The sequence below is a fragment of the Corythoichthys intestinalis genome, chromosome 14, assembly GCF_030265065.1.
Source record: "Corythoichthys intestinalis isolate RoL2023-P3 chromosome 14, ASM3026506v1, whole genome shotgun sequence".
NCBI lineage: Eukaryota > Metazoa > Chordata > Actinopteri > Syngnathiformes > Syngnathidae > Corythoichthys > Corythoichthys intestinalis.
In genome coordinates, this window is record NC_080408.1 from 20,990,100 (window position 1) to 21,015,394 (window position 25,295).

At 38.8% G+C, this 25,295-nt stretch overlaps 1 protein-coding gene across 1 annotated transcript; it reads right to left on the bottom strand.

Moving 5' to 3' along the window:
* Positions 1–1,852: 1,852 nt before the first annotated feature.
* Positions 1,853–24,348, bottom strand: LOC130929404 (exostosin-like 2). The gene is made up of 5 exons (XM_057856510.1): positions 24,128–24,348; positions 19,171–19,565; positions 13,418–13,488; positions 13,191–13,306; positions 1,853–3,988 (listed from the first exon to the last, which is right to left on the bottom strand). Exons 1-5 carry the CDS (start codon positions 24,175–24,177, stop codon positions 3,616–3,618), a joined length of 1,005 nt encoding a protein of 334 aa, XP_057712493.1. The 5' UTR covers positions 24,178–24,348; the 3' UTR covers positions 1,853–3,615.
* Between the last annotated feature and the right edge of the window lie 947 nt (positions 24,349–25,295).

Genomic DNA, 25,295 nt, shown 5'->3' on the forward strand with positions numbered 1-25,295 from the left:
CCAGCAAAACAATGCAGCACCAGAAGTCGCATTTATGGTGAGAAATCCTCATTATTGATTAGCAACAGCGTAACAGTTTTAATAAAAACAATTCAGAGACTTATTGTACTTTAAAAGTGTTGAAATGGCAAAAAATGCACACATTACTTGTATTTTTAGTTTTAAACATATTGTATGGCTCTCACGGAATTACATTAAAAAATATGTGGTGTTCATGGCTCTCTCAGCCAAAAAGATTCCCGACCCCTTCAGTAGATCAACAATAATTCATTAGAAACCGGTAATTTAGCTATAATTTATTTACTGTCCATTTTTTTCTGATGGCCTATGGCAGCACTTAGATGACAAAGTGGGGAGTCAAGGATGTAATGCAACTGTAGATGCAATTGCAGAAGTGCAGCGATACAAGGCTGAGCCGAACATGGCACGCAATGCAGATCCTATTCAATACTGGAGAAGCCAACGGACATCTTATCCAAACCTCTTTCAACTGGCTAAGCAATTCTTGTGCATGCGGGCATCGTTGGTACCCTGCGAATGTGTCTTGACCACAGCAGGAGAAATTGCTTGTATTAAAAAAAAAAAAAAGGAACCAACTAAATTTTAAGCATTGAAAATAAAATACTCAATGAATTATCAGAACAAAAAGTCCACAACCATCCTCATTCACTCACTCATTATTAGATTTTCACAATATACTGTATGTTTACATAAATATATAGAATAACGCAATATGAATGCAGAGACTTACATGAATTTATTTGAAATGCTAGGTCTTCAAATCAGTGTCATCTGTCAAGGGCAGGGGTGTCCAAACTTTTTGCAAAGGGGGCCAGATTTGGTGCGGTAAAAATGGGGGGGGCCGACCTTGGCTGATGTCCTTTACGTAGAACAATATATTTAAGCAAATTTTAGCAAGCCATTCAGTGTGTCACATTTGCTTTATTATTTTTTTAAATTGAATAATTTCAACAATCTTACAACTAGCCTCTGTGCTGTTCTCTTTCGACTCTCGGGCTCTTGCGAAACACTGCTGCTGTGATATTAAACTAGCTTCAAGTTGCTTCAATTTCTCGCTGCGAATCTTCCCTGTAATCTTGCCGTACATGTCAGCGTGTCTTGTTTGGTAATATCAGCTAACATTGAACTCTTTAAAAACAGCGACTGTCTCTTTGCAAATGAGGCAGACACAGTTGTTGCGTATTTTAGTGAAGAAATAGTCCAATTTCCACCTATCCTTGAAGCGTCGGCCGTAACAGTCAACTTTATTTTTTTTTGTTGATTGTCGCCATTTTAGAAAATGGAAGTGATGGCTCACACGGGGTAATGTTGCTTAGCCCTTCAATACCTGCAACATGAAGCAATTATGAGAGAATGCCAAAATTTGAAAAATAAGGTCTTAATGAAACCATTTTTTCAAATTTGTAAAAAGAAAAGTCAAAATGGATATGTGTAATAAGCGCTCTAATATCTATAACCCATGCTAAATCATGTTTTTTTTTCTCTCATAGAACCTGCAAATGCATGTGTTGACTTGCATCCATCGTTTTTTGTTTTGTTTTTTTTTTTTCCCAAAAAGAAATGACAAAATTCTAAATTAGTCTCAAAATCATGAAATTTTAGGTGTATCAAATTTGATACATTTGGCAATAAAGGGTTAAAGTGCTGCTGCCTTTTGGGTAAATGAGGAGCGGCATTTCGTGTGTAAGCTACTTCATATGCTGGTTGCAGTACTTCTGACCAATTTATTAAGTCGGCCAGACGTTATTAATTTTATGGCAGAGGCTGGGGGCCAGATGAAATTTGACCAGGGGGCCGCATTTGGCCCCCGGGCCGGACTTTGGACATGTTTGGTCAAGGGGGTTGCCTGCAGGGAATTTTGATGTCCAGCAGGTCTCAGCAGGGGCGCCGTATAGAGGTGAAAAGTGATACTGATTCTAAGGGCGCATGCCCTGATGGGGCCCACAAAGAAAATTAGAACATTAGGTAATCGTTAGCAAATTTAAATATTAAAAATTATAATTTTAATAGGAATAAAACAGAGGGTTTCTTTTTCTTGTTTTGTTTTTGGCAAAAAGTAAACACCCAGAATTGCCAGCAACCCGCTAACCCCCATGTTTTCATTAAATGGTTTGGTCCGCCCCTTTCTTCGATGAGACCGGGAGCAGCGGTGCACATTTACACTAATCATTGACTCGGAGTGCACGGTTCTGCAGAAATGTTTTCAAAACAAAAATCGGGGTATCAAAAGAGAAAAGGAAGCAAAACAGGAGAGGGGTAGAAAAGGCCAACAGGATGTGACAAAGTACTTCACAAAGGATGGCTGGTGTCTTGTGTCAGTGTAGCGCTGAAAATTAACCTATTATCTTAGCCCACTCCAGCCCCATCTGGAACCTCGCGATGTCTATTACAAAGCTCCGAAGCGAGGTGCCAGCTCACTCCATAAGAAATACGGGATTTTCCCGACCTCAATGAGCGACATTCACCTATCCAAAAACATGAATTCCAAATAATGACGGCATTTTTTGGTATCCTACAGATGTTGAAAGCTGGTGTGGAAATTTTCTCTTTTAAAATCGGCTTGAATCCAGTCTGTCAAGAATTTATTGAATTTAGTTTGTCATCAATTGAATTTAGTTTGTTAACAAGGGACCTCACTTCGGAGCTGTAGCCTATAGTGGAGATTGCGAGTTTCCAGATGGGGCTAAGCCTACTCCATAATGAAATACTGTGTTTGCTCCACTTTTAGCTTACATTTAATCAGTACAGCAGGCAAACCCTTAGCAAGCTCTTCATACTCAAACAGTTGTATACTGTATACTGTAAAGTATACTGTAGGATAGTTAAAACATTTATTCTCAGTCATTCATTATGGTATTTGCCTTGAGAATATTTCAAATAAAAATATATTTAGATTGTAAAAGATGGCCTTCAGTACATTTCTTATAGATGATATCAGTCTATTTATTATTACTCTATATGCTTTATGTTTACATATTTTCATCTTAAATGCAGAAAATGTACAAATTAGTGTGTAAAGATTCACCAGAATGCAAGAAATTACATAGTTGATACTCTAAATGTGTGTGTGTCCCCCAGTACTGGTGGTGGGGCCCAAAGTGATATCTTTTCATGGGGCCCAAAATTCCTGGCAGCGCCGCTGGGTGTCGGTATTCAGTGACACAGTGTCAGCACAGTGTATCATTGTGTCGACATGCTTCATGAGTCCTCACAGACCCATCACTAGTTATACTGTTCCTAAAAATGTTGAGACCAAACCGATGCACTTGGCATGTATGTGAGCGGGAGTGTTTGCAAGACATTAGGTTTGTCAAGCGTGTTAAAACTGACATTACTGTACACTAAACATCCCAAAGGACTTGGATATTTTATTAATGATTATGCAAGTTCAGATCATCCAACTTCAACTCTCGTCAATTATGATTCCTGCAAAACTTGATGAGACCTAAAAAATCACCTGAATGTTACTTTTTGTGTATCTTTTACCATTGTTATATTTTCAAATCATATTGAAAAGTGATTGGGTTGCTCTTAAACCAAGGTGCCAGTGTACTAGAAATTGTTTGGCTTTGACTGTTTTAATGTCTAATGGAATTATTTTCTCAGCCAAGTAAAGCGAGTCTTTATGCTGTCTGAGAACTGTAAAGGCATGACACCATAAATTTGGGCCAACCGGTTGAGACAGTAGGACCTCTGCTTGAAATGATTGGAGCGAAGCCACATGCCCTTGAAACCGCTTCTGGCTTGCATTTCCAGATTGACCATGTCCAATGGCATGATATAAACGCCCGAGGGCCTGGTGTCATTCAAGACTGTGCGCATGTACATTGACACGACGAAATTCATGGCGATATCGTCGCAGTTTTGGGTGGTGTCCACCAAACTGTGCATTGCTTCTGGCTGATCCTGGTAAAGCTTCAAGTAGCGAGCGTGGAAAAATGAAGCGCCGATCAGCACCATGGAATATCTAAATGGAGTAGGGAGGAAAATCACATTTTTAATGGCTTGTTTACAATTACTTGGGCACTTGCATCAAGTGCAAAATAAAACAACAGTGACCTGGTGTCTTGAGATAAAAATTCATCCTGTGAGGTGTTGGTTGCAGACGACCAATGGTTTAATTGACCTCAGTTTGAGCATTCCACATTAATCTGGTCTTTTCCTGCATGTGGGTCTTAAGACTTTACTGTAGGGGCCAGTGTTGTTTTTGGCCTTTTAATTTTCGTCTCAGTCTTAGTCTTTTGGACGACAATCCTTACTAGTCTTAGTCATATTTTAGTCATTTCAAAATGTGTTTGTCTTGTTGTAGTTTTTGTTGACGAAAACTCAGACCAGTTTCGTCTAGTTTTAGTCGATATTACTCAATATTTTTTTCTAAATTCTTTTTTTTTCATGTATTTTTAAGTTTCACTCCCAAAAATATTAGAAAAAGGTTTGCAAATATTTTGAACGAACATTGACAGACAAGCACATATTGTAGCATCTAAAAGCATCTACAAATCTATCACATGATAATACACACTCAGCAGGAAAACAGTACATTATTTTCAATTAATCATACCCGGTATTGGACACGTTACGTTAAAAAAGTAATTAGTTACTCACTACTTCTTCCAAAAAGTAACTGAGTTAGTAACTGAATTACTCTATAGTAAAAGTAACTAGTTACCAGGGAAAGTAACTAATTCCGTTACTTTAAAAAGAAGTTGTTGTCTGTCAAAGAATTTGAAATTTTCTGAGCAGTATTCGAGTCAGTTGAATAGAGAACAGACAGGTAGTTGTGTTATAGAACCTTGTAATATTTATTGCACCTCACCAGCAACAGATTTATCCTACACTTGAAGTGCAACAAAAATAAACAGTAAACAATATAATAAAATAACAATCAGCAGTAAACAATATAAAGTGAGTTTAATCAATTAAATCTAACTCTCACAACCTAAGACAACTGGTCAAGTAGACATAGCCTACTGTACTTCAAGTATTTTGACTTGAAATCATGTTTATATCTCCACCTCGTAAAGGGCAAATTTTCCTCTGAATGCTCTGCCATCATATCCCTCTGCATCTGTTTTGCGTGTGTGTGTTTGCCGCACGCGCTGTTCCGGTTTGTGTGTGAAAACACCGGCTCTGATTGGCTTCCCATGACACATGACTCTAACCCTCAGCCAATCACAATCACTTCCATCGCATCTATCCAGGTGGTTCATTCAGGTAGCTTCGTCCCAGTCCTCCTCCCGTCACCCTCAAAACGTCTGCCGTCCTCAAGATGGAAGCAACATTCTTGCTGGCTGACAGTGGGGGATGGGAACGAGGCTAGCATTCAGGTGTAGCAAAAACAGAAACGTTAGCAAACTTTGAAAAGCATTGTCTAATTGAATGAGCAGGGACAAACAGCCTGGAGTCATAACAAGTATGTGCTGTAATATTCTGATACAGAATTATCCGAGGCACCCTAAAGTGCACACAGCACCGATATTGTTTTGCTCACATGATGCGGGAGTGAGTTAGAGACACGGCCTGCCGAGAGCTGTACGTTTGTGTTAATGCTGAAGTTATATGTGCTATTAAAGAAACAGAGTGCCAGCGCGTCCTGTGTGGTATATCTTTGCTAAGAAAAAGCACAAAACAAAACACGTGCGCTATTCTCGAACCTGAACGCACCCCAAGTCTTGGATGACAAATAAACAGAACAGAGTCGTTATGGCTGGTAGTTTCTTCAATTTATTCAGCGTAAGTAACGCACCGCTTTTGACCGTTAGTAACAGTAACGGCGTTGTAACGGCGGAAAAATGATCAGTTAGATTGGGGATGACGTGGCTCAGTGGTAGAGTAGTTGTCCCCCAACCCAGAGGTTGTAGGTTCAATTCTCTGCCCTGAGGAACTCTCCTAAGTATCCTTGAGCAAGATACTGAACCCCACATTGCTCCTGGTGCTGCGTCAATGGCAATGTAGTGTAAAGCACTTTGAGCACCTTGAAAGTTGGAAAAGTGCTATACAAGTATAACCCCATGTATCATTAGATTACCCCGTTACTGAAAAAAATAACGGCGTTATTCCCAACACTGATCATAACCCCCTCGACACCAAGAACTGTATGTAAAAAAAAAAAAGTTGTCTGGGATTTTGAGAGGACGCTCGCCATTAAAGGGATCCTCTATTTTTAAGACAAATAATTCTTAAAACATAAATGTTAGTATGAGTTAGTTGTGTTATAGAACCAACGTAATAATTTGATATTAAAACCCCTTTTCATGTTTTTGTTTTAATAAAGTTTGTAAAATTATTTTAAGTGATAGGTCGCCATTCTTGTTACGTCGCAGTGCGTGACGTCACTGGCCCCGAATGCCGAAATTCCAGCTTGTCACTCGTTAGCTTTCCCAACATGTCGTCAGTTTTACCCTTCCTATTTGAACCATATCTGAAAAGTGAAGAGCAGGACAGCACTGTCGGTCGTTCACAAGACGAGCTTCAGGGAAAAATGCGTGCAGCAAATACCTGATAAGACAAAAGTTGGGCAAAACTGGTGATGCGAGAGAGTCCTGTTGGGAAGTTGGGAACTCCGGTTGGGAGCGAGAGTGCATGCTGTTGGGATTCGGGAACTCCGGTTTATTAGCAGATATTCAAGGTAAGCATATTGCATTTTCAAACGTTTTCCCAATATAATTATGTAGATTGTTAGCATCCAGAGCTGTCGTGTGCTTTACATACAGTACAGGCCAAAGAGCACATCTTATGTAATCCAGGTCTTGTACATTGTAACGCGTGGTAGCTAGGATACGTGTATAAAAGTACCAGAAAGGGGAGAAGCTTCCACTTATGCAAATATATTCACGAAAAATAATATTTCCACCTTGACCACTCTTCACTCGGGAGCTCAGCAGTACGCAAACACGCATTCCCTGACGAACTCCAACATTGTTGTAAGGTCCACGTCAGAGTCACTGTAGCGTGCCATAGTGCTTTAATTATTTAGTATGATTTGGGGGAAACTCCCACGAAGAATAGTCAACAAAAACAATAGCAATACTAATCCAAATCTGCGTTTTTTTACTCACTCGAAGATCCAGGAATTAGACTGATCCCATGGCAATATCGCAGCCGCGAGTAGGCCGTCGATTCCACAAAATAGACTGATCCGAAAAGCCGCTGTGGGACCGACGAATAAAAATAAATGGACAGATCCAAAACCATTATTGCAGACGCGATGGGACCCTTACTTGACTGAGGATCCAGGAAAAATGTTCGGGCGCCAGTTGTAACGCGTGTTGGGTAGGATACATGCATACAGGGACCAAAAAGGAGGAGAAGCTTCCACTTATGCACATTTAATCACTAAAAATAATAATTCCACCTTGACCACTCACTTCACTCCCCTTGTTTCCATTTGACTGGAAATTGCATCCAAAAGCAGCACATCGTGGCATTTTACTTCGCGAGTTTAGGCAGCAATAAGCAATGGCGTACCGCACGCAGGCTATTTTTAGACCGTGACGTCGCATCGTAAAGCGGAAGTAAAGCCGAAGTGGGACATTATAGACCCGCCCTCGCATAGACCCAACGTAAAAAGTGCTACTTTTCGCCGGTAATCTTTCAAAAACGAATATGCCGATCACGCATTGCTTTTTTGGAACTTGTAGAAACGACTCTAGACATTACGACCATGAAGGATGTATTCTTCATACGTTCCCGGAAACCAAAAACTCGGAAGGAAAAATTGTGAAGACCGAATCAACTTGCGCGGACATTAACACCAGCTCGGCGAATCCATTCACGTTTCATATGCAGTAAACATTATGTTGGGTTGGCATGGTCTTTCAGAGGACAAAGAGGTAAGCCATTTTTATATTTTTTTTAGCGTAACGTTGTGCCGTACTGCTTCTGTCTGACAATGAATGACCTGAAAAAAATTACAATGGTATCTGACTGCCACTGTTACCGTTTCTGTTACTATATATATAAATATATATATATATATATATATATATATATATATATATATATATATATATATATATATATATATATATATATATATATACATATATATATATATATATATATATAACAACTTTAGTAAGGGGGAAGTGTAAATAAATTATAGGATTAAGATGTATTATCAATGAAAAAATTAAAAGTGTTCGTTGGCTGTCACTGAGTAGCATTTGCGATCGCTACACAAAGCTAACTAAATTACCCCCAAGAACGGTAAGAGACGTAGGACAACCAGAGGATATATAAGAAAGACAGGGCTGATGGTAAAGGATAGCTTGTTGAAACCGGAGAATGTCATTGTCAGTCGCGTCGATAAAAAAAAGCTAAAGCTATGCTTAGGTCGGCTCGTTTTTTTTTGTCTTTTTCAGCCTTCGACACTAAAGCCATCTCTTTAACTGAACATTTTTATGTTCTTCCACATCTATGCCAGTCAATTTGGCACCAGGCACATCATTTTCGGAGAGAATTGGTAGGTTTAGCGCTGTAAACATCTCCTTCGAATACGATTTTCATTCATATCCTATTAGGGACAAACGGTGGCTTGTCCTTGCTTAGCAACAGTAGCTAATGCCATGAATATTAATGAGCGGAAGTGACGTGTTGCTTGCGGTACGCCATTGTTGAACACGCTACACATTCGGAAAGATACCAATGACGTCATCACTGCGAGCCCTCAAACCATGGCGCCAACTAACGGTCAAAATATGAACTAAATATGATAAAATATTGCCATTGATTTAACATTTTATGTGTTTCTAACAACATATTTTAGTACAAGAGAACAATTGTCGTTTATTAGAGCCTACATGTATTTAAATCGGAGGATCACTTTAAGGACATGGCTACTGATATACTTTGGTGTATTGTGTAATATTTGATGTTACTAATGAATTAATGTACATAGTCCATAACTGTCCAGTCAACATTTTGAGTTCCACAACAATTCTGTTTTATTGTGTTATGTACAGTGTATATTAGGCTTAAGGTGTACATTTAACTAGGGCTGTCAAACGATTAAAATTTTTAATCGAGTTAATCACAGCTTAAAAATTAATTAATCACAATTAATCTTAATTCAAACCATCTCTAAAATATGCCATATTTTTCTGTAAATTATTGTTGGAATGGAAAGATAAGACAAGACGGATATATACATTCAACATACTGTACATAAGTACTGTATTTGTTTATTATAACAATAAATCCACAAGATGGCATTAACATTATTAACATTCTTTCTGTTAAAGGGATCCACGGATAGAAAGACTTGTAATTCTCAAAGGATAAATGTGAGTTTGTATATTGTGACAAAATATTGCCATCTAGTGTATTTGTTGAGCTTTCAGTAAATGATACTGTAGCGACTTAACTGTTCTGGCCAAATGCCTGATGGGAAGTGGTGCAACCATGACTGTGTGTGGTGGCTGCAAGTGCTATATCTTCTCTGTGTTGGGTACACTACAGAGTATTAAGAAAAAGATCAACTCCTGTCATTCTTCCCCACGTCACTTCCAACAATATTTATAGTTGCTGTGGGAGAGATGACAAAGCTTTTGCCAATTAAAAGCACGGCCCCAATGAATGCTTGTATCTACTCCACTCACTTGACACTGCCTCTTATCTCTGTATATAAGTAAAACGGCGCTATTGTAGGCTGTTTGCAGCAATGCGTGAATGAGTCGTACCGCAAATGCGTTAATTGAAATAAATATTTTCACGTGATTAATTTTAAAAAATTAATTACCGCCCATTAACGCGATAAATTTGACAGCCCTTCATTTAACAAAACAAAATAAATGCATTCATTTGGGATGAAATGCATAACTGATGCTACAACAATCTAACGATATACTGGCAAGCGGGGTGGCCAGTGGGGTGGCCAACCAATTTATACGGGTGACCGTGGCCACCCCTGGCCACCCCCTGGTGGCGCCACTGCCAACGTTTTTATATTATTATTTTATATGCACGAGAGCTGAAGAATCTGCCAAAATGAACATGAAGTCTGGTTATTATTTTTTAAACAATGTCATCAGATAGACAAAAACATAAAATTATGTGCAAATGCCTGCATCTTCAAATCATGAAAATAATAACAGTCTATATTTTACCAATCTTGTAATCTCGATGGGTCTTGTCTCCATTCCATGTTAGGTAGTCTAGGCACATTGTTTGCATCCTGAATACATGTTAGGTCCAACATAAAATTCCAACCTCCTCTTCTTCGTCCAACTCTTCAAAAACTTGGATCTCCTCCTTTGCGCTCGATCTGTCGCTTATATCGCTGTTTGAATCATTGTTTGAAGGGCTTTGTATGGCGGCCGTATGTATGGAGCGCTGCCATCGCTGTTCTCGGTTTGACGTATCACTTCCGGGTTCGTCCCCTTTCAGGCTCGAACTTCGGAAACGCGATTATTTTGTCAAATATACGACATATAAATTTATTTTTCATGCTTTATTTGTTGGACAATGTTTAATTACTTTAATTGTGACCCTATTTGGCATGTGATGAAATTACTTCAAATTTCTGCTTTAAAGGCTAGAGCAACATTGCATATTCTCCCTTGCCAAGATAAGAAGACAAATCTTACTGTGTGTCTCAAAACAAGCAACGGGGAGACTGGCAAAGACACTAGTGGGTGAGTTGGAGGGGGCTCAGCACGTCACATGAGTGACACAACCAAACATTGCTATGATGCAGGCTAACTACACATAGAATGTCACACATTGTAAACACGTGACAGAAACCATGAAGCATTTTCGTCTTGTTCTCGTCTCGTCAGACGAAAACTGACATTCGTGTTGTTATGTTTTAGTCTTCCAAGACACATTTTTAGCTCGTTATCGTCTCATCATCGCCCCGAAAAAATTGTTTGTCGACGAAATATTTTTGTTATAGTCATCATTCACAAAAACAACACTGGTAGGCAGTGTTGGGAGTAACGCCGTTATAAATAACGCCGTTACGTAACGGCGTTATTTTTTCAGTAACGGGGTAATCTAACTAATTACTTTTTCCGCCGTTACAACGCCGTTACCGTTACTGATGGTCAAACGCGGTGCGTTACTTACTCTGAATAAATTGAAGAAACTACCAGCAGTGTCGAGTCGACTCTGCTCTGTTGATTTGTCATCCAAGACTTGGGGTGCGTTCAGGTTCGAGAATAGTGCACGTACTTCTGACTCCAAGCTGTTTGTCCCTGCTCATTCAATTAGACAATGCTTTCCAAAGTTTGGTAACGTTTCTGTGTTTGCTACACCTGATGCTAGCCTCGTTCCCATCTCCCACTGTCAGCCAGCAATAATTCTGCTTTCATCTTGAGGACGGCAGACACTTTGAAGGTGACGTGAATTGTCTGGAAACCAGCCTACCTGAATGCAGCCCCTCGAGAGATGCGATGGAACTGATTGTGATTGGCTGAGGGTTAGAGTCATGTGTCGTGCTAAGCCAATCAGAGCCGGTAATTTCACAAGCAAACCGGAACAGCGCGTGCGGCAAACACACGCAAAACAGATGCACAGGGTCGGGATTTGCCTGGTACACCAGACTCACCGCTGTTCCAGCTATTGAGTCTGGCCACCGTTCAGCGGATACAATTTCGAGGGCGGAGCAAGCCACAGCAAACAGACAGCGGAGTGGACCAATCAGCGACGGGCAGACGTGACGTTAGTAAAACGACGAGGGCAGGACGAGGGACTTGCGCGCGGAAGATAACATACGACGAGAGCGGAGTTTATTCAACATGGCTAGCGCGAGACAGGCTGTTGTCAACGACTCGTGTCGATGTGTTTTTGGTAATTTAAAACTGATTTTACCGTGGATTGGAACATATTCTCGGCTCTCCCGTTCACCATCTGTGTTGTTGTGGAGACGACTTTCGACGCGCAAGAGTGACGTTGCTCGTTAAGAACACATCACGCAAATAAACGAATCTGATTTGTCGATTGATTTTGCACCTGCTCGAGAGGCCGTTAATGGGCTGGTCGGGATGGCAGAGCATTCAGAAGAAAAATTGTCCTTTAAGAGGTGGAGATATAGACACTCTTTCAAGTTTGTCGAAATTAAAGGAAAGAACCTGCATGTAATGTGTAATTTATGTCCCGGGGCAAAGCTTTTGTCGACATCTGTGGTAAGCAATTCAAATCTGCTGAAGCACCGAACAAGTTAACTACCTGTCTGTTCTTCTCTATTCCACTGACTCGAATACTGCTCAGAAAATTTCTAATTCTTTGACATACAACAAGTTCTTTTTAAAGTAACGGAAATAGTTACTTTCCCTGGTAACTAGTTACTTTTTCTATAGAGTAATTCAGTTACTAACTCAGTTACTTTTTGGAAGAAGTAGTGAGTAATGTAACTAATTACTTTTTTAAAGTAACGTGCCCAACACTGCTGGTAGGGACTTGACCCATCACTGTGAAGTCGACTCACGGGTACACTTTTATTTACAAAGCCATTCTTGGACTACCGACTTCTTACATTTATAAATTAATCAAGTGTTTATTCTTATTCAGTGGTGCGGGAAGTGGAGTGTTGAGGGTGCTGCAGCACCCCCTGGTATCGGGGAGAAAAAAGGTTTTGGTAGATTTTCTTTTTTGTTGTTGTTAAAAATAAGCACATAAAACATTGAAACAATAGCATATTTAACTTTGGGGATTAAATGAATATTTTGAAAAGGTTTTTTTTTAAATAACACCACCTGACACCTTGCTTGCTACCGGGCCAAGTTGAATACGGCGCTATTGGAACAGAAAAGTAAACTGTGACAGAGGAATCGTTGACATGGCACAAAAACTAATTAGCACTTTCTTTTACAAAAATAGCGAAATTTTCTAGAAACTCAATTTGAGTTCGAAAATGAAGATGATTGTCCTTTAGTGTCTTCAAATCCAATGACAACCCTAGCTACAAACTGCGCCACGGCCGTCCAGACAAGACTGCTTCAATTGTGTTAGTCACTGACACGTCTCTAAACAAAAAAACAAATCCAATCTCAATGTAGAAAAGATCACTTCATTTGTTTTTTTTCATGACATGTCTGTAAACCCCAAAAAATTGTAATTGCCAGCAAGAGTCAAAGAGGACACTGATTCTAATCTGAGCTCAAACGCTATAGAAACGGTTGAATGGATGATATTCCTGCATATGTTGCGCATAGATGGCAATTTCTTACTTGTCTCCTCCTCCATTATGTGGATCAGACAACTTGGTTCTTTGGTAGGTATACGCACCATGAGCAGTCTCAACGTGTTTCCGAGGGACAAAGCCAACAATTTGGTCTGGAAATTGCTATAGAACAAAAACAAAAAAAAGAAGCAAAATGCCAATCCTGATTGATTTTCATATAATAAGTCAAATCAAGAAATCTTCAATCAGATGCACCTAAACACATCTGTTTACCTTCCAAATGGTGAAAGCAAAACTGATATCAGAAACGCTGAGAAGAATGTCATCATCCAACATCAAAACAGCTAAAAATAAAAGAGAACGAGAGCACGTTATAGTTATTATTGTATTGGCCCGAATATAAGACGGTGTTTTTTGCATTGAAATAAAACTGAAAAAGAGGGTGTCGTCTTATATTCGCGGTCAAGACATTATACCCATTCACGACGCTAGATGGCGCCAGATATCATTGAAGCGATGTTCTGTCATGACAGATCTCAGCTACTCTCAAGTTTAACCGTTTGTATTATTTTATTGCAATGTTTTTCCTTATTCAGATTTGTTTCAAGACTACAGTTACAGTTAGACTTCACTTTGATGGTTAATGCAGTTATTGCAATTTTGTTGTTTTATTACAATAGATTGGTTTATTTACATTTCAAAAACCAGAAGCCATTTATTTACGAATTTGATTGCACTTTAGTTTACATATTTAAATGTTCAGATATTAAGATTTGAATGAGGCATTTTCTCTCAAACATATTGTTATAATCATTTGTTTCAGATGTACTGCAACTATTTTCTGTATAAAAATTAATTTGGTGTTCAAAAAGTCTTTTTTTCAAACTTGAGTCTTGAAAAAGAGGGGGTCGTCTTATAATCATGGCCGTCTTATATTCGGGCCAATACGATACTAAGTGGCTTATTTCATGATAGGCCTTTATTTTGCTCAAATTTTGGCCATCCTGAAACAGACTGTGTGATGTTTTTTTTGCATACACAGGGATGAAAAAAGATTATTTGGGAAGTGTTGGTTCCTCAAACATTATTCCATGTGAATCTTTTGAAGGCATTAACACTATGGGACGGCGTTTGTAAAGCAGCACATGCTGAAAATTTTCTGACATTCAGCGCCACACAGTGTTTAAAATGGTGTCAAATTTTTAGAGTCACTTTTTTTTTTGCACATTTACAACATTATTTACCAACTTAAAGTGCCTGTGACACGAAAAAGCATGTTTATTTCATAATACACGCGGCATTTTATGCCCCTGAATGATATGGGCCGCTTGGATGTGTGTGGAAGCGATCACTATTTTTATTTAGTTTTTTGAATCCCGCGCCATGAAAATGAGTGACTTCCGGCTTCGGTCTTGCATTGAGGAGGCGGGCGCTGTGACGTGTATGGTAGAAGACGTCCTCTTCACGCTACAGTGTACTGTTGTGTATGAGGAAGAAGGATTCAGCTGATTTTGCGGATTAATACGTTTATTTTTCACATCACGCCAGCCAAACGGCTGCAGAAAAATCATTCTGTATGAGGGAGAGGCGTATGCGCCTTTTTGGAGTTTCAAAAGGTTCCCATTCACTGTGAATATTTACTGTGGGACCATTGGACTTACGAGGAAGTGAGTAAACATCTTGTTTTGTATTATGTCAAATACGAATACAGCGATTACAAAGTAAACACTACAAACTTTCTTTAATGAAGGACTACTTATGTTTGATCATTGATAGGCATGTAAAAAGCTCTCCTAATGCTCATTAGCAGCAGCACGTTAGCTGCACAACAACTCCAGCCACCCTCCTCCGGGGAATGAACTGTAAATTGCTCTCCGCCGGGCGGTTTGCCGATCCGCGATGACAATCGACAACCGGGTCGTCATGTCAAATAATCCAGGATAGTTATGTGTGATTTTCCGCTTCGAAGACTTTGAAACATCACTCGGTTCGAGTTAGCATGTCGGCTAGCTGTCACACCTTCTGGTTTGTTTACATTCTCCGAAGCCGGGGAAGGGAAATGACATATGTCCGATTTAGGTGTCATAAAATATCGTTCGGGAGGTGCGACAGTAAAGGTGAAGTCGACAGTTTTGACCATTATGGAGTAATTTTGCCATGTAGTCCTGAATAAACGCATTTTTATTATTTCATATTCCATTCAGCACAAGACTGTTATTTGTCATGACCATGCCATTTATTTAGCAATTGGGGAAAATACTTGGATAAAAAGAATATCCTGTAAAAATATTGAAGTAAAGAGACAGAAACAATGACATTTTGCCGCTCTCTTCATCGCGTTTTCCTCGTTGTGAATAGTTCCCCCTCGACGGGCTGACTGGTCCTTCTCAAGCCATTTACATAGCTATTGGGGAAAATACTTGGATAAAAAGAATATCCTGTAAAAATATTGAAGTAAAGAGACAGAAACAATGACATTTTGCCGCTCTCTTCGTCCCGTTTTCCTCGTTGTGAATAGTTCCCCCTCGACGGGCTGACTGGTCCTTCTCAAGCCATTTATATAGCTATTGGGGAAAAATACATGGATAAAAAGAATATCCTGTAAAAATAGTGGAGTAGAGAGACTCAAACAATGACATTTTGCGGCTCTCTTCGTCGCGTTTTCTTCGTTCTGAATAATTCCCCCTCAATGGGCTGAATAGTAAAACCGATGAGCCCAGTCTACCGCTGACGTCATCCACCTGTTGGGGACGCTAAAGCCCTATAATGGTAGGCGTGGCTAACCGGCAGATTAAAAGACTAATTTCTCGTCATCTGTGCTTTGCTAAATTGTTGTATATAGTCGAATCGTCTCAAAATATGATTCTAATTCACATAATAATGCCATTTAAGACCTTTTTTTCTCGTGTCATATGCTCTTTAAATGTTTATTTTGAAATTAGAAGTTTTGGACCTGATTATTTAAATCCAGAACTAAATATTGAATTTAAATCTTAAACTTATATCCTATATCCTAAATGTTAAATCAGGAAACAGTCGGAACTAAATATTTAGTTTAATATGCAAATTCACATGACTGGAGACCGGAAGTAACAAAATAAAAGCTGGTGGAGCAGTTCAGACTGTCTGTTTACGTTGCTTGAAAATGAATAAAACCTACTCAACGGTGGCAGTCTGCTCTTGGACATGAGTCATTGTGATAATAAGGTAATAAAGTAAGATAATATAGGAAAAATACATATTTAGGAGAAACTATTTAAAGAGTATTTTGTGTGGTCCAGCTTTTATTTTGTTACGTCCGATCTCCAGTCATCTGAATTTGCATATTAAGCTAAATATTTAGTTCCAACCATTTCCAGATTTAGCATTTAGGATATAAATTTAAGATTTAAATTAAATATTTAGTTCTGGTTTTAAACAATCAGGTCCAAAACTTCTTATTTAAAAATAGATATTTAGGTTACCAAATAATGTTGTAAATGTGCAAAAAAAAAAAGTGACTCTATAAATTTCACACCATTTTAAACACTGTGTGGCACTAAATGTGAGAAAATGTCGTAATTTTCAGCATGTGCTGCTTTGCAAACGGCGCCCCATATTAACACCACTATCAATAGTTATTGTCACTAGGGAGCTTAAAGTGCAGGATTGACGGGACACGGGGCGTGGTGCCATTCATAGGGGGCATGTCTCCGTCAAAGCTGACCGAGTGGAAACACACACAGAGCTTTTTCCGATGAAAATTCTAATGTGTATAAATGCTTAAATCCCTGAATTCTTTATAGATATTAACGTAAATCTGTCTCGATTCTTGGTTAAAAGCAAAAAAACCTGCAGTTAGCATTTATATAACGTAAATATTGCGAAATATGAGGCTAGTCAGTAAGGAAATTAGCGGCCGCCATATCACAGAAAAAGAGCTTTTTCCGCTGAAAATTCTTGTGAATAAATGCTTAAATCCCTGTATTCTTTATAGATATGAACGTAAAACAATCTTGATTCTTGGTTAAGAGCAAAAAACATGCAGTTAGCATTTATTTTACGTAAATATTGCGAACTTTGATGCTAGTCGGTAAGCAAATTAGCAGCCGCCCTATGTAAACAAAGAGCTTTTTCCGTTAAATTCTTGTGAATAAATGCTGAAATCTCTGAACTCTTTCAACGTAAAAATGTCTCGATTCTTGGTTAAAAGTAGGGCTGTCAAACGATTAAAATTTTTAATCGAGTTAATCACAGCTTAAAAATTAATTAATCGCAATTAATCTTAATTCAAACCATCTCTAAAATATGCCATATTTTTCTGTAAATTATTGTTGGACTGGTAAGATAAGACACAAGACGGATATATAGATTCAACATACTGTACATAAGTACTGTATTTGTTTATTATAACAATAAATCCACAAGATGGCATTAACATTATTAACATTCTGTTAAAGTGATCCATGGATAGGAAGACTTGTAGCTCTTAAAAGATAAATGTCAGTACAAGTTATGGTAACTTTATATTAAAAGCCCTCTTAATGTTTTTGTTTAAATAAAATTTGTAAAAATTTCAATCAAAAAAGAAACTAGTAGCTCGCCATTGTTGACGTCACATCGGGCTCCCTGCCGTTCTTCCACAGTGTCTTTAACTACGTAAGGTAGAGATTGAAATACACCACAAGGTGTCAATGGCGAGTTTTAAATTACTTAGAAATCAAGCCAATGAGTGTGTTTTGTCCCTCGACTGACGCCGTAGTTCCCTGTTTACTGGTCCATCTACGTCATTTGAGTGCTGGCTTCACAACATACGGAGACCTCTGATAGTTTGTATATTGTGACTAAATATTGCCATCCAGTGTATTTGTTGAGCTAAATGAAAGGTTTGAATAGAGTTTGACCAAAGTCTAAGTAAGTTTTATCTGTATTTTGCACAGCTGTTTTGGTTGGGAATGCCAGTTCTCTTTGCATTGTTGTTTAACTGTGTGAGAATAGGGCCTCATTAATACAGATTGAAGCGCTTTTCTTTTTGTGATACTTATGTTTGTTGTGAAGAAGTTGCCAAAGCTTATGCCAATAAATGGCGCGGTCCAATGAACGCCTGTGCCACTCATTGTAATCTATTTGAGGCAATGCATGAGCGGGTCATTCCGCGCATGCGTTAAATGCGTCAAATATTTTAACGTTATTATTTTTTAAAAATAATTACCGCCCGTTAACGCGCTAAATTTGAAAGCACAAGTTAAAAGCAAAAAAAAAAAAAAAAAGTGCAGTTAGCATTTATTTTACATATATATTGCGAACTATGCTGCTAGTCTGTAAGCAAATTAGCGGCCGCCATATGTAAACAAAGAGCTTTTTCTGTTAAATTCTTGTGAATAAATGCTTAAATCCCTGAATTCTTTATAAATATGGACGTAAAACGGTCTCGATTCTTGGTTAAAAGCAAAAAAACGGGCAGTTAGCAGTTATTTTACGTAAATATTGCGAAGTATAATGCCAATGCTGTAGCAGCTAATTCCTCCTGTTGATTTTTTTTCACAACATTTCAAAATGCATGCATATAATATCTTGAATCCTCGAACAAATCACTCCTGAGACAATCCTTCCTGTTTGTATGCAGTACAGCTTTCGTACTTTTTCAATCTAAATCCGGCGTCAGATCGCTGCATGTGACCGATTGCTAATAAATGAAGCGAAAAGTGGGACGCCCCCCTTCGAAAAAGGCGTGACGCAGTGAATGGGGAATGTGTCATGTCAATACATTATGAAGTCTATGAGAGGAGATTAGTTGAGGTAAGATGTTTATTTACTCAAGTTTGGGCCATCTTCAATTGAACTAACTTTAATCAACTCCAATATTTACCCCACTTTTATAGAAGAAATTCATTTAACGTGAGGCCTTCTTGAACCAGAATAAGGGAATCACTACTAATAATGATTACTGCTTTTATGCCATTATCAAACATATATTATGTATTCACAATATACTGTAGTATGCAAAACTAAAATTTATTTTCAGTAACATCAAAATGCACACTCACCATGAGTGTGAATTTCAGGAAAGGGCTGCAACCTGTTTTGTATACGGTTGACCTTTTGCTCCAAAAAGAGGATAGGAGTACGATGATGCCCAAAGGAGTCTCGTAATATCTGGGAGGGCTGTTTGTCGACATTGTTCCACACTACGAGGATCTTCTGGAGATGAGGTACATCTAGGCAACGTTTGAGGACCTCCAGGAGAATATCGTCTCTCTTAAACGTCTGAATGATGATGGTAAACTCCTCCTGCTTGGTGAGGGTAATCACCCCCGGATTTTGTGTGACTTCCCCTTTGAGGAAATGCAAATCTTTCAAGGCGAAAACGAACAACAGGAGCACCAGGAGCAAGCAGAAAAACAGGCAGGCTTTGTTGCTGCCAACCTGGCAAATACGGAACCTGCAGGTGACATTTGAATCAAGTTTATTTACATGGCTGTGAATCGTCAAAAGAGCCCATTGAGCTTCACAGACGAACAGTTGATATTAAAAACAATTGACTGAAATTCACTTAGTAGATAACAATGGGGCAAATAAATATTTAGTCAACCACCAATTGTGCAAGTTCTCCTACTTGGTTAGAGAGGCCTGTAATTGTCAACATTGGTAAACCTCAACCATGAGAGACAGAATGTGGGGGGAATCACATAGTTTGATTTTTAAAGAATTTATTTCCAAATTAGAGTGGAAAATAAGTATTTGCTCACCTACAAACAAGCAAGATTTCTGGCTGTAAAAGAGGTCTAACTTCATCTAACGAGGCTCCACTCGTTACCTGTATTAATGGCACCTGTTTTAACTCATTATCAGTATAGAAGACACCTGTCCACAATCTCAGTCAGTCACACTCCAAACTCCACTATGGCCAAGACCAAAGAGCTCTCGAAGGACACCAGAGACAAAATTGTAGACCTGCACCAGGCTGGCAAGACTGAAAATGCAAAAGGTAAATCGCTTGGTGTAAAGAAATCAACTGTGGGAGCAATCATTAGAAAATGGAAGACATACAAGACCACTGATATTTTCCCCCTCGATCTGGGGCTCCATGCAAGATCTCACCCCGTGGCGTCAAAATGATAAAAAGAACGGTGAGCAAAAATCCCAGAACCACACGGGGGGACCTAATGAATGACCTACAGAGAGCTGGGACCACAGTAATAAAGGCTACTAACAGTAACACAATGCGCCGCCAGGGACTCAAATCCTGCACTGCCAGATGTGTCCCCCTGCTGAAGTCAGTACACCTCCAGGCCTGTCTGCGGTTCGCTAGAGAGCATTTGGATGATCCAGAAGAGGACTGGGAGAATGCGTTATGGTCAGATGAAACCAAAATAGAACATTTTGGTAGAAACACAGGTTCTTGTGTTTGGAGGAGAAAGAATAATGAATTGCATCTGAAGAACACCATACCCACTGTGAAGCATGGGGGTGGAAACATCATGCTTCGGGGCTGTTTTTCTGCAAAGGGACCAGGACGACTGATCTGTGTAAAGGACAAAATGAATGGGGCCATGTATCAAGCGATTTTGAGTGAAAATCTTCTTCCATCAGCAAGGGCATTGAAGATGAGACGTCTTGGGTCTTTCAGCATGACAATGATCCCAAACACACAGCCAGGGCAACAATGGAGTTGCTTCGTAAAAAGCATTTCAAGGTCCTGTAGTGGCCTAGCCAGTCTCCAGATCTCAACCCCAAAGAAAATCTGTGGAGGGAGTTGAAAGTCCGTGTTGCCCAACGACACCCCCAAAAAATCACTGCTCTGGAGGAAATCTGCATGGAGGAATGAGCCAAAATACCAGCAACAGTGTGTGACCAACAGTGGTGTGAGACCAACCACAGGCACGAAAGCTCGTGAAGAGTTACAGAAAACGTTTGGCCTCCGTTATTGCCAACAAAGGGTACATAACAAAGTATTGAGATGAACTTTTGGTATTGACCAAATACTTATTTTCCACCATGATTTTTTTTTCCACATTCTGTCTCTCATGGTTGAGGTGTACCCATGTTGACAATTACAGGCCTCTCTAATATTTTCAAGTGGGAGAACTTGCACAATTAGTGGTTGACTAAATACTTAGTCTGGTAACTAATGTATTGGCTACCCATTCTACGGTAAGTTAGTAATATACTATTTCCAGTCCGAAGTACTAAGTAACACAATTCATACTTTATTTACATGGGTTGCACCTGTTGCTACTCCCAAAAAAAAACGACATATACCCTTGGTTATTACATTTTAGTTGGGAAGTGGCAAGGGCGTAGGTTTGCATAGGGACGGTAGGGACATAACACTACCAACTTTTCAAGATGCAGAAATTATCCCCACCAACTTTTAAGCAACCTTAGTTGCATGATGTAATGAGTTCAGTTATATACTGTAGGTCTTTTAGATTGTCTTCCCATATGTTGTAAGGATAGAACTGACCCTGCCATTATTAAATGAATTACTTTCATTATGGTCAGACTTACATTTATCCCTTTTCACTTGCTGAATGTGCCGGTCCATTTTTTTCTGCTCAAACACACGTTTGATTGGCTGATGACTAGAACCCCCACATTCACAAAATTCTGGCAAAAATACATGTCAACATACTGCCTCCTCCACCCCCTTTGAAGAGGAGGTATATTAGAAGGTTTTTTTTTCGGCCAGCAGCTGCAGCCACTTTTAGTAATGTTAAAAGACGTCAGTGTTGGGGAGGTGGGAGAACACGCCACTAATTTTGCTACTGAAAGTCCGACCTGCATCAGAGTTGGCATAACATTAAACCGTGTGAACTTGCTAACCTGTAAAACTCAATTAGAAAGCTGCCTACACTCAAAAAATGGGGTGTTGAACTGACATAAAAAAAATCATGGAAAGAATTTGCACCTCATAATATTGCTCTCCTTCAGCATTTAGCAATTGTGTCCTTTTAACATAAACCCCACATGTCTAGCCAATATCAGGCACTCATGTTGCGCAAACAGAAAGCACTCTTGTTGAGCCAACATAAGGCACTCATGTTCACCCCAAAATACATGTTGAACCGACATTAAAGAAATACATAATTTGCACCTGATTAAATTGCTTTCCTTTAGTATTTAGCAATTGTGTTCTTTTATCATAAAGCACACATGTTGAGCCAACATAAGGCACAACTAGGGCTGTCAAATTTATCGCGTAAACGGGAAGTAATAAATTTTTATAATTAATCCCGTTAAGATATTTAACGGATGCACGGAACGACCCACTCACACATTGCCGCAAACAGACTACAATGGCGACGTTCTACGTATATAGAGCTAAGAGGCAGTGACAGGTGAGTGGAGTGGATACAGGCATTCATTTGGACCGTGCTTTTAATTGCGTAAAGCTTTGACATCTCTTCCACAACAATTATAACTATTGAGGCGAGCAACGTGGAGAAGAATGACAGGAGTTGATCTTTTTCTTAACACCCTGCATTGCACACAACACAGAGGAGATATATTATTTGCAGCCGCCACACATAGTCATGGTTACCCACTTCCCATCATGCATTTGGGCAGAACAGTTTTGTCACTACATTATCATTTACTGAAAGCTCAACACATACATCCCTTTCACAGAAAAAACGTTAATAATGTTAGATTTATTGTTATAATAAACAAATACAGTACCTATGTACAGTATGTTGAATGTATATATCTGTCATATCTTTCCATTCCAACAATAATTTACAGAAAAATATGGCATATTTTAGAGATGGTTTGAATTGCGATTAATTACGATGAATTAATTTCTAAGCTGTGATTAACTCGATTAAAATTTCTAATCGTTTGACAGCCCTAATTTTAACGTAAATGGCCGTCAATGGCATCAATTTATATACGTATGCCTCAATGGAATCCAGTACATTGGCATCAATAGTAGTGACATTCATGATAGTCAATGGCATGGACGTACATAGCTGTCAGTGGTATTGACTTACTTAGGCGCCACTTCAATGTCAATGGGTTGTAATGGTAAGTGGTCAAAAATCACAACCACCTATGTTTTCCTGTCATTGAAAATGAAGTGAAAATGTTTGCCATTAAAAATGAATGGAATTCCGGTCATTTTGATATTTAAACTGCGCCGGTCAGTCGAACGGTTTGGAGTCTCCACTGCGCCAAAAAAATGTGGATAATAAGATTATGAAAGAAATAAATAAAAATAAAGTTGAGGAATTTTACTAGCTGGGCCTTTCAAAGTCCCATTTAATAAAAACTCTCTTTTCACATACAAAATAATAATTCAATGGTGACGGTACCAATGAGGTGTCCCTTACTTTTTCAGGGAGTTGGCAATCCTACTTTTAAATCTCGCGAGAAATCACGAGACTATTGCAATTAGTTGGAAAGACACATTAACATTATGTTGCATCAACAATATCTAATCAAGCTCCTCATTCACTGTTTATGTTTATGTAGAGACTGCATGATTCAATCATGCTCACCTTGGAAACATGATGGTTTCTTGCTGAAAATGCACACTGGCTTTTAGTAAACTTTACAACCTGCCTGATTCATTTTTTTGAGTGTAGAGAGGTGTCTTCCTCTGCGTTTTCTACTGTTAACGTTAATTCAACTGTGCATTGTGTGCATTTATTCATTAATTAAAGTGTATTTATTTTCGACATCATTTTTCCCAAAAATATTTTTATCTGCAGCACCCCCCCAAAAAAAAGAAACACAAAAACACAACCTTTATATGACGCAAGCATTTTGACAAATTAATTTCTCCCATGAAAATAATTTTAACTTTTCATTTTATTTTTACGTAGGAACCAGCTATTTTTGAGAAATGTTCCCAATCTGTTTGGTCTTATTAATATCCCGTCCCCAGAAAAAAAAATGTACATGCAGGTTATGCTATTATGGTGTCCCTACCAATGTTGAAACCAAACCTACCCCCTTGGAAGTGGGACATTCTTTTCTCTAAGTCCTGAGTTGAGGGCTTACCTGAATTTGTCGAGTGGTTGGCGGGTCTTTTGTTCTGAAGGGTTGTACATTTCAGATGATACAGGATTCAGAAAGGACGTTCTGGAAAAACAGAAAAACACTGACCGACACACAATAACGTTTAGTATAATGTAATAAACATTTTAAAAGGGTAAAAATTTAGATTTCTTGTCAAATTAGTAGAGGTTTAACAACAGTAATTTCCTCATCTACGCTGTGGGATTCTGTGGAGTTAGACTTGGGAGGGAGTTTGTTTTAGAGCAAAAGTGTGAGGGTGGGTGTTGACATATTAGACATGGATGTGGATGCATTAAACATGGTACACCTCTATCACATTACAGTTACTCAACTTTGGATTTCTTGTCCTTGTCAGAGTAGTTTTGATGAGACATAATTCTTATTCCGACTAGCGTATACTACGTAATCCCATTTTCATACGCTGTCTAAATCCAAACCACCGTGAATCTTTCCCAGGCAAAGAGGAGTTGATCAGGTGCCCAGTTTTTGTATACTAAGCAACGAGAATTTTGTTATAACGCAGATGGAATTTAATGAATCAGTCTACGGTGATTAATCGCTGCTACGTCACGCAAGGCTTTTTTTTTTTTTTTTTTTAACAAATTAATACTGGTTCACAAAAACGTGACAAAAGGTGGTCACATTTTAAATGAATTGTAAGGTGGCGGCAAGCACACTTATTAATAACTACACCCATCATTTTTCTAAGCATTATAGGGCTAATACAAGAAAAAGGGGATTTGTATTGATTACAGTGGTATGAAAAAGTACCGGAACCTTTTGGAATTTTTCACATTTCTGCATAAAATCACCATCAAATGTGATCTGATCTTTGTCAAAATTACACAGATGAAAAAACAGTGTCTGCTTTAACTAAAACCCCCCATACATTTACAGGTTTTCATATTTAAATAAGGATAGCATGGAAACAATGACAGAAGAGGGGAAAAATAAGTAAGTGAACCCTCTGCCTAAGGCAGGTGTGGGCAAACTATTCCACAAAGGGCCGCTGTGGGTGCGGATTTTTGCTGCAACCCACCAAGAGGACACCTTTTCACCAATCTGGTGTGTTATGAGTGCAATCAGTTGATTGCAGTCAGGTGCTTCTTATTTCCATTGCAACCTCATTGGTTAAAAGCTCTGTGCTGGA

What these genes read in the sequence shown, in the direction of transcription:
- LOC130929404 (XM_057856510.1), bottom strand. Translation starts at nt 24,177, where the DNA reads ATGTACAACCCTTCAGAACAAAAGACCCGCCAACCACTCGACAAATTC. An exon ending in TTGCTTTCACCATTTGGAAG is followed by an intron (nt 13,307 to 13,417) that starts GTAAACAGATGT and finishes TTTGTTCTATAG; the next exon opens with CAATTTCCAGACCAAATTGT. An exon ending in CATAATGGAGGAGGAGACAA is followed by an intron (nt 3,989 to 13,190) that starts GTAAGAAATTGC and finishes TACTCCATTTAG; the next exon opens with ATATTCCATGGTGCTGATCG.